General features: G+C 47.9%; 1 protein-coding gene across 2 annotated transcripts in view; it reads right to left on the bottom strand.

Annotated features, from left to right (window-relative positions):
• The window catches only part of CTDNEP1 (CTD nuclear envelope phosphatase 1), a 102,255-nt gene that overhangs the window by 28,748 nt on the left and 58,521 nt on the right, over positions 1–14,986 (bottom strand). For both annotated transcript variants that reach the window (XM_069215525.1, XM_069215526.1), the window contains exons 4-5: positions 13,798–13,869; positions 13,115–13,231 (exon numbers count right to left, since the gene is read on the bottom strand). In XM_069215525.1, the coding sequence (XP_069071626.1) occupies positions 13,115–13,231; positions 13,798–13,869 (189 nt within the window). The remainder of the gene's footprint in view (positions 1–13,114; positions 13,232–13,797; positions 13,870–14,986) is intronic.

Here is a 14,986-nt window from a genome sequence, read left to right as displayed (position 1 = left end):
GAAAAATTACCCCGAAGGGCACCGGAGCTCTTCGATCTTCGATGCGGTGTTGAATGTAAGTATGCCGATCCCGAACGCAACAATACCGACGAAATCTTCCGAAATTAACTATTTTTTCTGTTCCGAAACTCGGAGCGACAGGAACACGTCCGAACCCGATGGCGGAAAAAAAACAATCGAGGATGGAGTCGACGCCCATGCGCAATGGAGACAAAAGGAGGAGTCACTCGGTCCCGTGACTCGAAAGACTTCTTCGAAGAAAAACAACTTGTAACACTCCGGCCCAACACCAGATGGCGAGCTATTGCAGAACATGCGTATCTACAGCGACAGATGCCATCGAACATATATTTTTCTATACAAAACCTATTGGCTGGATTTGTCTCAGTGTGTGTACCTCATTTATTCTCTATGTGTATGTACAACAAATGCTTAACACTACTCCTTGGATAAGCCTACTGCTCGACCACACTACCACAAAATAGAGCATTAGTATTATCTCTTTTTACCACTATTTTACCTCTAAGGGGAACCCTTGGACTCTGTGCATGCTATTCCTTACTTTGAAATAGCACATACAGAGCCAACTTCCTACAGGAACATACTCCTGTTCCTTGATATGTGGGTGGAACTGGTTCTATAGTCCCTTTGAAAGGAGAGCTTGTACCTCTTCTTTGAGGAGATTGAGGTGTTCTTGAGATAACCTGTGTGAGCGAGGAGGGATACTGGGAGGTGTGATTGTGAGCTCCGTGCAATAACCATGTTGGGCAATGGAGAGAACCCACTGGTCTGATGTTTTGTGTCCATTGAGCACAGAAGTCCTGAAGGCATCCCCCAACTGATGTTATATGGGGGTTGGGTATGCCGAGGTAGTCTCAGAATTTTGCCTCTAAAATTCTGACCTCCGAATGCTCCTATGAAGGAACATCTGGTATAGGGACCTGAGGTTTGTTTGTATTGAGGTATGGAAGGCTCAGAGAAAGTGGTTGATCTGTAACCCCCTCTGCAGAGTGGGTGACAAAGTAATCCTCGTTGTGCCTGTGACTATAGAGTCCCTATTGCCTTTGTAGTGTCTGTGTCCTTTTTTTAGTTTTTCCAAGGTGGAATCAACTTGTGGACCAAAGATATGTTCTTTAGTAAAGGGCATATTTAACGCTGCTTGATGTACATCTAAGCCAAGCATGTCTCTTGATTAGGACAATTGTGCTTATGCCTCGTGCTGCGGTGACTACAGCATCCAGGGCACATCTAACCAACTTGTCAGGAAAAGTTTGCCCCTCCAACGCAATTTGTTGGCGATGCTATTCTGGGAGATATTGGAGGAGATCCTCCATTTCTTCCCAGTGAGCTCTATCATATCTAGAGAGCAGAGTTTGGGATTTGGCTATCTGCTAATGATTACTGGCCTGTGCAGCTTCTCTCTTGCCTGTCGCAACAATCTTTTTTATTTTCTTTGTCAAGCTGGGGAGTCTCCAGTGGCCTGGCTATTAGCTCTTTTCCTGGCGGTAGTAGGCACTTGATATTTGATAAATAAAGGGTCGGATGAAGCTGGTTTGTATTTTTTTATCTACACTTGGTGTTATTTTCCTTGAAGGAACAGGCTCTTGAAAAAGTTTGCATGTTGCATCATACCGGACAGCATAGGGATATATTGACTGTCCCTCTGTGTGTTGGTCAGCGTGTCATATAGAAAATCCTGTTGAATAGGATCCTTGTGTATAGGAACATTATGGTACGCAACTGGCATAGCAGAGACTTGTTGGTAGCTGGTAGTATCCTCTGGAGAGGAAGAATTGGCGGGATACACATCTTCTATCTATCGGCGGGCGGCCCTCCTCTGTGGCGGAGAAAAGAGAAGAAAAGGAAGCTGCAGCGCCCGACGGCCTCGGAGCTCAGATCGGAGAGAGAAGCCGCTTTGAACAGCGTGGCCGCCGGTACTTCAGCCTAGCTTGGACATCCGGGGGCACCTGGGATTACTACAGGCTGCAGTCGTAATAATATGTTGATTGTCGCAGAGGGTCGAGGCGGCGGGGGCAATGGACCAAGTCACTGATATGATGGGATATACTGCCCCGTGGAGATTTTACCTCGCGATGATGGACGATCGAGGACTTTTCTGTCATATGCACCTGTTGTGCTTTTTGGTTGTTTGCTGTTGGTTTTCCCTGCGATGCTGGTCCTTTGAGAAGGCATCCTCAGGCCTGAGTACTCTAGGCGGTCCAGATAATATTGTGGGTGATAGTCCTATGTTATGCTCTTCTCTCCTCTGCTTGCTTTCTTCAGTATAGGCTATGACCATCAAGTGTATAAGCTTAAATGTTAGGGGGCTAAATAACCCTACTAAGAGGCTAGCCATCCTCTCAGCTTTAGAGAGATCCGGGAGTCATGTATGTCTTCTGCAGGAGACGCACCTTGTCCTTAAAGATACCTACCGCATGCGCTCTAAGTGGTTTCCCAGGCAGTTTTGGTCCTCGCTACCGTCAAAGCATGCAGGGGTGTCGATACTTTTATCACGCTCATTCCGGGGGAAGTGATATCCAAATTGCATGAGGTTCCGGGGAGGCTCTTGCCCATGAGGATTCGATTGGGGGGTTTCTCCTTCACGATCGCTTCCCTATATGCACCCAATTCCCAACAAGAAGCCTTCTTGAGACAGTCTCTGACTCCGCTGCTCCAATCCCCTGATGGTGCTGTATTGCTGAGGGGTGATTTTAATTTGGTGATGGATGGGGACCTGGATCGCTCAAGCCAACGGTATGGTCAGACTGGGTCTTTGTCGGATGCAGGCCGGCAGTGGCTGAGTGAGTGTGGTCTGGTGGATGTGTGGAGGAGTGCGCACCCCACGTTGAGGGACTACTCCTTTTACTCATCGGCAACCAAAACATACGCTAGATTGGACCTTTTTCTGGCATCCCAGGAGCATCTCCCCAGGGTTAGAGACTCGGCGATTGAGCCGTGGGCTTTGTCGGATCATGCTCTGGTAACAGTTGAGATTCACACGGACATGGAGAGGGTCAGTCCATCGGGATGGCGATTTAGGGACTCAATGCTTCAGAACGATTCAATGGTAGAGGCGATCCGAAGGGCAATAATAGATTACCTTAGCTTTAACGACAACGGGACAACAAGCATTGCAACACTGTGGGAGGCACTGAAGGCTGTCTTGAGGGGTGAGGTGATGTTGCTTTCTTCTAGGGACAATAAGGCGAGGACTCGACTCAGGGGGGACTTGGAGCAGCGAGTGAGGGTGTTAGAGTGCTCACATAAACACACCGGTGCTCCTAGAATGTGGCGAGAGCTTGAGAAGGTCCGAAAGCAGCTGAGGAGGTTGGACTGGGACAGGGCAGAATATGCGGTAGTCCGTCTCAAACAAAAGTATTATGTAGGAAGTAATAAGTGCAGCAAGCTACTGGCGCATAGGTTGAGAGCACAGCGTGCAGCGTCACTGATAAAAATGGTACGATTCCCCCTCTGGGGCAGAGGCGCGCACAAGCGACCGAATAGCGCAGGCTTTTGCGGAATTCTATCAAAATCAGTAAATGGCTGAGAAGCCCGGTGACTTAGCCCCAGAATCCTTCTTAGAGGACATAGCAATCACTCCTTTGTCTGTGACAGAATCAGTCTCGTTAGACCAACCTATAAGGGCTGAAGAGGTTATGTCTGCGATTGCTCGGTTGCAGACCGGGAAGTTACCTGGCCCGATGGTTTTTCTGCGCTTTTTTATAAATCCTTCTGTGCAGAACTCGTTCCCGTTCTTGTGCTACTTTTTAACTCCTTTCGTCAAACGGGTGTGCTTTCGCCTAGTATGTTAGACGCTACTATCGTTGTTATCCCTAAACCGGGGAATGACCCAGAGGAATGCGCCTCGTACAGGCCGATCTCCCTCCTGACTATCGATGCCAAACTGTTCACTGGCATTTTGGCACACCGTCTCAACTATTATATGCCGGGGCTGGTGGACCCTGACCAGTCGGGATTTATACCTCATAGACAGTGCAGCGATAATACCAAGCGATTGCTCCATCTCTTGGACAAAACTGAACGTTCCCGTAGGGCGGCGCTCTTCCTGTCTATTGACACTGAGAAAGCCTTTGATAGGGTTCACTGGCCATATCTGTTCAGGGTGCTCGAACGCTTTGGACTGGGTTCAGGCTTTATGACATGGATTCAATGCATTTATCAAGAGCCTCGGGCAGCGGTCCGGGTTAATGGGACGCTCCCTTTGCCATTCGCCGTCCAAAGAGGTACCAGGCAGGGGTGTCCGCTTTCGCCCCTCCTGTTCGCGCTTTACATGGAGCCACTGGCGCAGAGGCTCCGGGACATCCCTCAGATCACGGGTATGAGGTTTGGGGGGGATGAGCATCTCATTTCGCTATACGCGGACGTCATCCTTACTTTGGCGGGGCCCATGACCGAACTACCGGCGCTAATGGGTGTTATAGAGGAATTTGGGCAGGTTTCGGGGTTCCGAATGAACATGCTCAAATCGCAGGCTCTGGGCAAGTTTATCACTGCGGAGCTTGAAAGGGACCTGAAGGCCCGTTTCCACTTTACATGGACCTCTTCGGGGCTCCCATATTTGGGGATTGAGCTGGGCTCCAAAGTCGCCAGTATAGCAAAGTTGAACTATTCGAAAACTAACGCGAGAGGTGCAGCGCGACTTGGAGTCATGGGGAGGCTTAAATTGTCCTGGCTGGGCAGGGCTGTGGCGGTGAAAATGACCATCCTACCACGTATACTTTATCTGTTCCAGGTGCTCCCGCTGGAACCTCCCCCGCGAACGATAGCGTCCCTCCAAACGGCGGACTTAAGATTTATATGGGAAGGGAAGGCAGTATCGTCCTAAAAGGGAGGGGGGCTGGCGGTCTCCTGCCTCCTTCGATACTTTCAGGCAGCACAGTTGCGTTTCCTTTTGGAATGGAGCCTACCGTCTTCTGAGTAGCATTGGTGCTTCATGGACCAGGCAGTGGATGGCTCTCACATATGGAAGGAACCCTGGCTTAGGCGCCGTCACAGGGCACAGGGGTTGTATGTATCACCGGTTACGGAGGTTACGATGAGAGCGTGGGATCAGGTGGTCGGCAGAGCGGGTTTGACGACCTTCCCGTCCCCAATGACTCCACTGGGTGCGAACCCCGATTATGGCCCTGGCCTACAGCCGGAAGCACTGCGTCGGTGGTATGAGAGGGGCTGCAAAAGGGTGGGATACTCATTTGATGAGCAGGGGGGTTATCCCCTTCGACCAGCTGAGGGAGCAATATGGCCTAATCGAGGCTGACAGGATGATGTACTACCAAATAAGACACTGGGCCCTGCTTCCAGCCAATAGGATATTCATTGATAGGCTGTTAACCCCGTTTGAAAAATGGATTCTAATGAAAAAGGATAAGCGTGTGGTTTCTGAACTCTATGTCCTCTTGCGGGGGGAGGCCCGTTCAACCAAGACTAAGGGTCAATTGAGATGGGAGAAGGAGCTAGAGAGGGAGCTATCGGAAGATGAGTGGGAGAGTGTAAGGAAATGCCTCCTTGGCATGGTTACCCCCTGACTTTTTGCCTTTGCTGATGCTATGTTTTGAATTGAAAGTGTGCTGAGGCCTGCTAACCAGGCCCCAGCACCAGTGTTCTTTCCCTAACCTGTACTTTTGATTCCACAATTGGCACACCCTGGCATCCAGATAAGTCCCTTGTAAGTGGTACCCCCGGTACCAAGGGCCCTGATGCCAAGGAAGGTCTCTAAGGGCTGCAGCATGTCTTATGCCACCCTGGAGACCCCTCACTCAGCACAGAGACACTGCTTGCCAGCTTGTGTGTGCTGGTGAGAACAAAACGAGTAAGTCGACATGGCACTCCCCTCCGGGTGCCATGCCAGCCTCTCACTGCCTATGCAGGTATAGATAAGTCACCCCTCTAGTAGGCCTTACAGCCCTAAGGCAGGGTGCACTATACCATAGGTGAGGGCACCAGTGCATGAGCACTGTGCCCCTACAGTGTCTAAGCAATACCTTAGACATTGTAAGTGCAGGGTAGCCATAAGAGTATATGGTCTGGGAGTCTGTTTTACACGAACTCCACAGCACCATAAGGGCTACACTGAAAACTGGGAAGTTTGGTATCAAACTTCTCAGCACAATAAATGCACACTGATGCCAGTGTACATTTTATTGTAAAATACACCCCAGAGGGCACCTTAGAGGTGCCCCCTGAAACCTTAACCGACTATCTGTGTAGGCTGACTAGTTCCAGCAGCCTGCCACAACCGAGACATGTTGCTGGCCCCATGGGGAGAGTGCCTTTGTCACTCTGAGGCCAGTAACAAAGCCTGCACTGGGTGGAGATGCTAACACCTCCCCCAGGCAAGAGCTGTCACACCTGGCGGTGAGCCTCAAAGGCTCACCCCTTTGTGCCAGCACCGCAGGACACTCCAGCTAGTGGAGTTGCCCGCCCCCTCCGGCCACGGCCCCCACTTTTGGCGGCAAGGCCGGAGAAAATAATGAGAAAAACAAGGAGGAGTCACTGGCCAGTCAGGACAGCCCCTAAGGTGTCCTGAGCTGAAGTGACTCCAACTTTTAGAAATCCTCCATCTTGCAGATGGAGGATTCCCCAATAGGATTAGGGATGTGACCCCCTCCCCTTGGGAGGAGGCACAAAGAGGGTGTACCCACCCTCAGGGCTAGTAGCCATTGGCTACTAACCCCCCAGACCTAAACACGCCCTTAAATTTAGTATTTAAGGGCTCCCCTGAACCTAAGAATTTAGATTCCTGCAACTTACCGAAGAAGAAGACTGCTGAGCTGAAAACCCCTGCAGAAGAAGAAAGAAGACACCAACTGCTTTGGCCCCAGTCCTACCGGCCCGTCTCCTGCCTTCTAAAGAACCCTGCTCCAGCGACGCTTTCTCCAGGACCAGCGACCTCTGAATCCTCAGAGGACTGCCCTACTTCCAAGAGACCAAGAAACTCCCGAGGACAGCGGCACTGCTCCAAAAGAACTGCAACTTTGTTTCAAGTAGCAGATTTAAAGACCCCTGCAACTCCCCACAAGAAGCGTGAGACTTGCAACACTGCACCCGGCGACCCCGACTCGACTGGTGGAGAAACAACGCTTCAGGGAGGACCCTCCGGCGACTCTACGACTGTGAGTAACCAAAGTTGTCCCCCCTGAGCCCCCACAGCGACGCCTGCAGAGGGAATCCCGAGGCTCCCCCTGACCGCGACTGCCTGAACTCCCTTTCCCGACGGCTGGAAAAGACTCTGCACCCGCAGCCCCCAGCACCTAAAGAAACGGAACTCCTGTGCAGGAGTGACCCCCAGGAGGCCCTTTCCCTTGCCCAGGTGGTGGCTACCCCGAGGAGCCCCCCCCTTGCCTGCCTGCAACGCTGAAGAGATCCCTTGATCTCTCATTGAAAACCATTACAAACCCGACGCGTGTTTGCACACTGCACCCGGCCGCCCCCGCGCTGCTGAGGGTGTACTTTTTGTGCTGATCTGTGTCCCCCCCGGTGCCCTACAAAACCCTCCTGGTCTGCCCTCCGAAGACGCGGGTACTTACCTGCTGGCAGACCGGAACCGGGGCACCCCCTTCTCTCCATTGCAGCCTATGCGTTTTGGGCACCTCTTTGACCTCTGCACCTGACCGGCCCGGAGCTGCTGGTGTGGTAACTTTGGGGTTGCTCTGAACCCCCAACGGTGGGCTACCTTGGACCAAAAACTGAAACCTGTAAGTGACTTACTTACCTGACAAAACTAACAAAAACTTACCTCCCCCAGGAACTGTGAAAATTGCACTAAGTGTCCACTTTTAAAACAGCTAATTGTGTTTTATGTAAAAAGTATATATGCTAATGTAATGTAAAGTTCCTGAAGTACTTACCTGCAATACCTTTCAAATGAGATATTACATGTAGAATTTGAACCTGTGGTTCTTAAAATAAACTAAGAAAAGATATTTTTCTATAACAAAACCTATTGGCCTGGAATTGTCTCTGAGTGTGTGTTCCTCATTTATTGCCTGTGTGTATGTACAACAAATGCTTAACACTACTCCTTTGATAAGCCTACTGCTCGACCACACTACCACAAAATAGAGCATTGGTATTATCTCTTTTTGCCACTATCTTACCTCTAAGGGGAACCCTTGGACTCTGTGCATACTATTCCTTACTTTGAAATAGTGCATACAGAGCCATCTTCCTACAGAGAGTGTTTTTTATAGGGCGCACCACACAGCTTATAACTCAGCAGGTACAGAGACAGCCTATAAAGTAGCCTCCTCCTGGTATTACACCCCAAACAGGATCCATGCTTGGAATCGTGACAAATCTAGTCTTTGCTGGAGGGGGTGTGGCGGTGGGATGTGCACTTACTATGGCATTGTCCCAAATTACACCGGTACTGGAAGGACATAATAGACACTGTGGACAGGGCCTTTGACACTCAGATCCCTAGATTTCCTGCGTATACTTTGCTGGGTCTCCCCAACCCGCTCACTTTTCCCCTAAGATCTTTGACGGGTCGGCAGATGGCCTTAGCCTTGAATGCTGCTGTACAGCTGTTGCTATCAGTGTGGGGGACAGAGCAGATCCCGTCAACAGTCTCTTGGCTGCACAAGCTCTGGTTTATCCTCGCTATGGAAAAGCTTACCCTGACTTCACAGCTGCAGAGTGGGGACTTTAGGGAACTTTGGCAACCGTTTTTACGTATTCTATCTGGGGAGTTTTCAGAGCTGACATGTCCAACTTATCTGAGGGTTCTGAATTTGAATTGATTGCCGGGGAGGTCGCCTACGAGAGGATGTTTATTCTGGACTAGAACTATATTGTAATAGAGCCTGAGATCGTTTGATTAATGCACTGTCAACCAGCAGTGGGGAAACATAGTTGTGTTAAGCATTTAATCTTCGTCTTTTTTATTGTTTCGCATGGAATAAGCTAACTACGTGCCTTTTGGCAATAATGTGATGTAGCACATGTGTGATGTTCTATAATTGAAAATTTAATAAACAGATTTGATCCATAAAATTGGTTGAATAGGTGATGGCGTGGTGGAGGAGTGGCTCTAGTTCAAATGCTCTGAATGAGTTTTCATTGTATCTTTTTCGGCGCCAAGCTCAGATCCGAAGATTGACGGCTTGTAATCAATGTGGTTGGTGCCAAGTGCTTGGTGGTGGAAGGTCAGAGCCAAAGATGCAGCCGCAGTCTTCGTTTTTGGTGGTGAGCCAATGGGCGGAGCATCTGAAATTTCTTTCAGAGACCAACTATGGCTTGAATGCAGAGGCGGTCTGGAGGCCTCAGTGTGGGGTCTTTTGGGAGATTTTGTGGTAAGAGGTGGGGCCACTGTAGTCACAGTTTGCGCCAAATTCAGTTCTTGGCTCTCGCCGTCAAATTGGATGTGTGAATCTGAATCTTGGATGGAGATGGCTTCCTGATAGGCTTCTCGTGTGCATGTTCTTCCCTGAAGATATCCTGGATGTCATCTCAAGCTCTGCGGGCCATTTCTAGCCTACAAGCTCTTCAGTCTCAGAGCGTCTTGGACAGAAAGGTAGCCCTCTTGATGGTCTGGCGGGTGGTATAAATTACACACCTGATGACGATTGGAGTAGGGGTAGGGGTAGGGGTAGTTTGAATGGCAGAGGGCAAAACTGAAATGGTGTCTCTCTGGTGTCAAGAGTTTTAAGGCCTAACGGCTTGACAGGCCTCTATCCTGAAGAGCATACAAACAAAAAACTGGAAACGATACGCAAGAAAACCCTGATCGAATGGACAATACCCTTAAATAGAAAAGACGGAGGGATAGTTTTGGGCTGGAGCAAGTCTAAGACGGAGCAAACAATTGCACGTCATAACTCGACGGCAGAGAGAAAACAGTTCACAAAAGACTCGATGCCCATGCGCCGTATCGCCGAGAGGGAGGAGTCACTCGATCCTGCGAGTTGAAAAACATCTCCTTTAAAGAAAAAACTTGTAACACTCCGGACACAACTTTAGATGCCAGGATAAAGCAAAGCATGCATATCTACAGCCACACATGCCATCAAGCAAATTGGTACCCATAGGTTATTAACTAGTTCTTCTTTGAACCACAGATTTCTCACCTTTTGAACTCAATGTCAAAGCAGTACCTCTCAAGGTGATAGGTCTGAGGAGTGATTTTCTTTAACCAAGAAGGACTTTTGCCTTGAGGTCCAAGAAGGCAAATCAACCCTCACTGCAGATCTTAGATTCAAAGCATGTCGATACAGGAGTGCCTGGTGAAAGGTATGGACAGAACCTCATCTAGCCAGGGCAATGGTCACAACTTTCACCCTGGTGGAATGGGCATGAAGACCCTTGGAGAATCCTATTTGGCTAGAGCATAGCACAGCTGAATGCAAAGGACAATCCACCTTTAGAAGGTGTGTTTCTGGTCTGCCTTTTCTTCTTTATGTTGGCGAACCAGACAAACATTTGATAGTCCACCCGTGTTCTTTAGTCCAGTCTGTGTACAAATTAAGGACCCACTTTGAATCCAACCAATGTAGCCTCTCAGAGGGATTTTGCATGGATCGCAAATTATTGTTATTCATAAAAATGCCGAAGCATCAACTTTCAGGGAATGAGGTTGGATAAGAGAACCTAAACAACTTAACTCTGTAATTTACTTATGCTGCTCCTAGTAGTGATTGTGATGGGAAAACAGCCAGGGGGACCAAAAAGTACAACTGTGCATAGGCTCAAACGGTGCACACTTGAAAATGTTAAGGACCAAATTCAGGTCCCACTGCAGAATAATGAAAGGAGCAGGGGAACACATGAAAGCTCTTTTACGAAGCAGTTCACAACTGGTGACTTAAGGAGAGGGTGTCAGGCTTAGGACGGCCAGAGGGGGGGGGGGCGGGGGGGGGCAAATAACCCTTAACTGTGCCAACAGCAAAGCATTGATGGGCAAAAGCTAAGAAACACAAGAACATAAGGTAATTTGGCCTGAATATGATCAGCATGTTGGTCGCCACACCAGGTGATAAATCATACCAACGACCAATATAAATGAACTCTGTGCAAGGGAAGCAAGCTTCCAAAATTACATCCATAGTTAGGTCAGAGCCACAAAGTTGGCTCGGCTCAATTGCCACACCTGGAGCTGTAGTTTTTGGAGGCTCAGGTGCAGAACTCTGCCCACCTGCTGCACAGCAGATCTTTCCAAAAAGGCAGTCAGACTGGATGGCAACTGTTCAGACCAATGCTCAGATCCAAAAGGTCAGAGTACCAAAACATCTGAGGTCAGCTCACTGTCACAGCACAATCAGAGGCTTTGACAATGAGCTGGGTCACTCTGACCTTTAGGACCACCAGGATGTGCTAGAGGCACAAATGAATAAAAGAGGCAATGTCCAGGAGAGCCTGGAGAAGGAAACTCCAGGGTGAGCGGGCTGGACACTGAGCGTATCTGACGTGGCTAAAAGATGTACGTAAGGCATAGCACACTCTGAGAAGAAACCCTTAGCCACCGCTGGGAATAGAAAACATGTGATCACCTGATGAGTTCATTCCCCCTACTCTGAGAACCTGACCATCAAGGATATCTTGTGCGGGCTCAGCCTCCACCACAGCCTATGAGCCCCCCCCCCCCCCTCCCCACACACACAAACATTTGCCCCTCCTGACTACACAATGCTTATAGCAGCACTACAAGATGGCTGTGTTTGTCAGGATGTGGACTGACCAGCTCGATGGAATGCAAAGAAACGCTTCTAGGGGCATGTGAACAGTGAGCAGCTCTAAAAGGACTATATGGTGGCACTACTGCACCAGAAACCAGAGGCTTCTGCCTTCCACACTGTCCAAGTGATACCCCTCAGTCACCAACCCAGAGAAGACAAAGCTGTCTCTCCTGCTCTGGATGGGGTGGCACAATTCTCTGTTGCATGTTGGTTTGCCGTCAATCATCCACCATTCAAGGTTTTAATATGCCACTTCTGATATGGTTTCTGAGAGGCACTTGCAATGTTAGGCCTACTGAAGACGAACATTCCATACAGAGGTCACACGGCTTATAACTTAACGTAGTGCAACTGTCAAGAGGAAGCAAAAGTAGGGAAATTATCCAGAGCTACAGTTTGCACTTTAGTTAACTCAGTGCAACATAGGCTGAGATCACACTTAAGCCAGTTCCAGATCACTGTTTGGATCAGAACAGAGGTCAGGCGAAAGACTCTAGAGCAGAGGCTGGCGCAGATGGCCCTGAAGCAAATGGGTTGAGGCATTGCCTGGCACTGGCACATCAAGGCTCGAATAGGGTTCACTGGGCATGGAAGGAGTAGCTGATGTAAGTCCAACAGGAAGCCCAGACATTGCACAGAATAACAGCATTGCCTCCATAAAGGCCTTCATCTGCTGCCAAGTTTGCTACAGACTGGGAAGTTTAGGGAATATAGGCTCCAATCTAGCAATCATTTAGAACTGACTTCCCTGAGACTATCAGAGACTTTGAGAGCTGGCTACATGACTCCTCCCTGTCAACTGAGAAGGGGTTGAGCTACACTTCCCTTTTCTTTCTTTTGCTGAGACTTCACTTTTGTCTTCATGCTGGACTTATCCAAGGACAGTGAATGAGACCAAGAATGATCTTGAGATCTCAAAAAGTACCAGCCCTGCTTCTTATGCACCACATTGTAGAGCTTGGCTTCATGCTCACTGATGTTCGTCAATTGCATTAGGGAGCATTTATTCCATGCCTGTGAGCCGTGTTTGGAGGCAAGACAGCAAAGGAAGAGATAAGGGTACGTGATGACATTTGTTTACTAAAGGCATACCAAGACTTAAATGCCATAGTTCTAGGGGAATATATCTCTGCACACTATCATTAAAATAATAGCATTCAAAAGTCAGTAAAAAAAAAAAAAAACCACTGAAATAGTGGAGGTGACCTTCAGATCCTCATCAAAAGACGCGGAAAAACAGGAACTGATGTCTGCATGACACTGCGTCATCACTTCTGATGACAGAGGCGCTATAAACTCTCATGGCATGTGAGAGCTATGACAGGGAAAGTTTCTGAATCTAGTTTGTTGCCTGGGAAAATTAAAAATGTGAGGAATCTGCAGTCAGACGCATCGATCAGAATGGTATTTCACACACTCACCTGTCTGTAATATCTCCTTTTTAGAACACCTCTACTGTTGTCTAATTTGTCTGCCACTGCGGAACCATAGATTTCCATGCTGGCTGTGAAGACAACAAGCTCGTACCATTGACTGACCTTGAACAAAGAAAAAAAGTGGGGGAAGGTGGAGAGGAGAAAAAGAGTCAGGGCCCATAAAAACAGACCTTCCTCCTACCAAAAAAACAGAGTACACACCATGTACTACCCTCATGCACTCTCACAGCTCTAGCCATCTTATCATACCACAGTCCACTATCATGTTATCCTGTGGCACAACCATCACAGCAAACAACATGCCTGTTAAGTATCTTGTTCAAAAATCACTTCTCCACTTCCACACAACATGTTCCTGGCCAGCTGCCAAATGCATGTACAAGATGTAACAAAAGAAAAGCATTCATGCAAAGCACTCTGACAATAGATTATAACTTCTGGCTTCAGTTGCGCTTTTTGTCGGACATTAGCCATCATTAAGCTATCTTGGCTATTATTACATCATGGATGTACATGTACAAGGTCTTCTCTTACGTGACAGCACCCAAACACTGGGATCAGTGTTCAGGAAACATTTACTTTGTGACTCACAGGCATGTAACACAATTGGCCACCCTGACAGCGAGTCCCCCTCCAGCCACACCATAGAAAGAACAAGGAGTTCTTACCACTTCTATAAAGAAATCCACATGCGGCCTTTTATGTACAAAAAATCGGACAGGGTGTTTGTCTATGACAACCTGTAGAAAGAGAGGTATATATTATTAGGAAAGCATTATCAGAATCTTTTTCGATGCATGAGGGTACTTTCCTTCAGAGGTAGGGTTACCAGATTTTGAAAACGCAAAACTGGGACATTTTGTGAACACAGAGAAAAGACAACAATTTTACATCAACTAACAGGCACAGAATGACTTTAACAACAGCATTCATCAACATAGAAACATAGACAATAGGGTTCTAAGGGGTACATTCTCATGTAACTTTTACACCCAGTTTCATGCATGTTAAATTGCTCCTCGCTAGTCTTTCTTTGGAATTTGCTAAATTTGTGGAAATCAGCTGTGACAGCTGGTGAAAATCTAGGACTGTCGCAGAAAATCAAAGCGCAAGATTTACCTCCATCACCCCTCTCAATCCCCCAGCTTTCAAACTCTCCCACAACTGGTGATGGATGTGAGAATGTTGGACTATTGCATAGGAAGCGTAATTTAGGTTCTCTTGATTTGGTATCCCTTATAGGATAAACACAACCATTCATATTATTTCACAGAATATATCTAAGGAATGATGGTATTTGTTTTTATTAAACTCAAGCAGTGCCACGTTTGCAGTTCAAGAAGGTAATGGTTTTGTACAATAGCAGAGGAGGGCATCAGAGTGCACGCAGCCTACTCCTATGATGCACGCTCACAGGAAAGAGTTCATTATCCGATTTGAACCCAAGGTTAGCAGACACCATCCAGTGAAGCCACCCACTATTACTTTAGCTTTGCTTCGTGGTCCCCATTTTAGGAATTGGCTTCTAATCGCTACCAATTCCACCATTACATACTGGAAGGATGTCTTTTGCAAAACCCGCCATCAGAGCCAGCAACGGTCACACTTTTCCCCCAAAACCTCAATTTTGCACTTAACCAAGTGTTGACATAAATGAATAGAAGAGGAAAAGCTGTCAGTTAACATATTTTTCTCCTGCTTTGGGAAATCAGCTTTCTTCCTATACTCTGGGCGTTCTATTTTAGCATCATAATCCATCTGTTTAATATTTCCAGCCAAGTGCCCATCATCTGCACAGATTACTGCATACAAACTAATGCAGTCACATGCACCACTCATAGTATTTTTCTCCCATAA

The sequence above is a fragment of the Pleurodeles waltl genome, chromosome 12, assembly GCF_031143425.1.
Source record: "Pleurodeles waltl isolate 20211129_DDA chromosome 12, aPleWal1.hap1.20221129, whole genome shotgun sequence".
Taxonomy (NCBI): Eukaryota; Metazoa; Chordata; class Amphibia; order Caudata; family Salamandridae; genus Pleurodeles; species Pleurodeles waltl.
The sequence above is the reverse complement of the archived record's forward strand: the minus strand, read 5'-3'. Positions and strand labels throughout refer to the sequence as shown.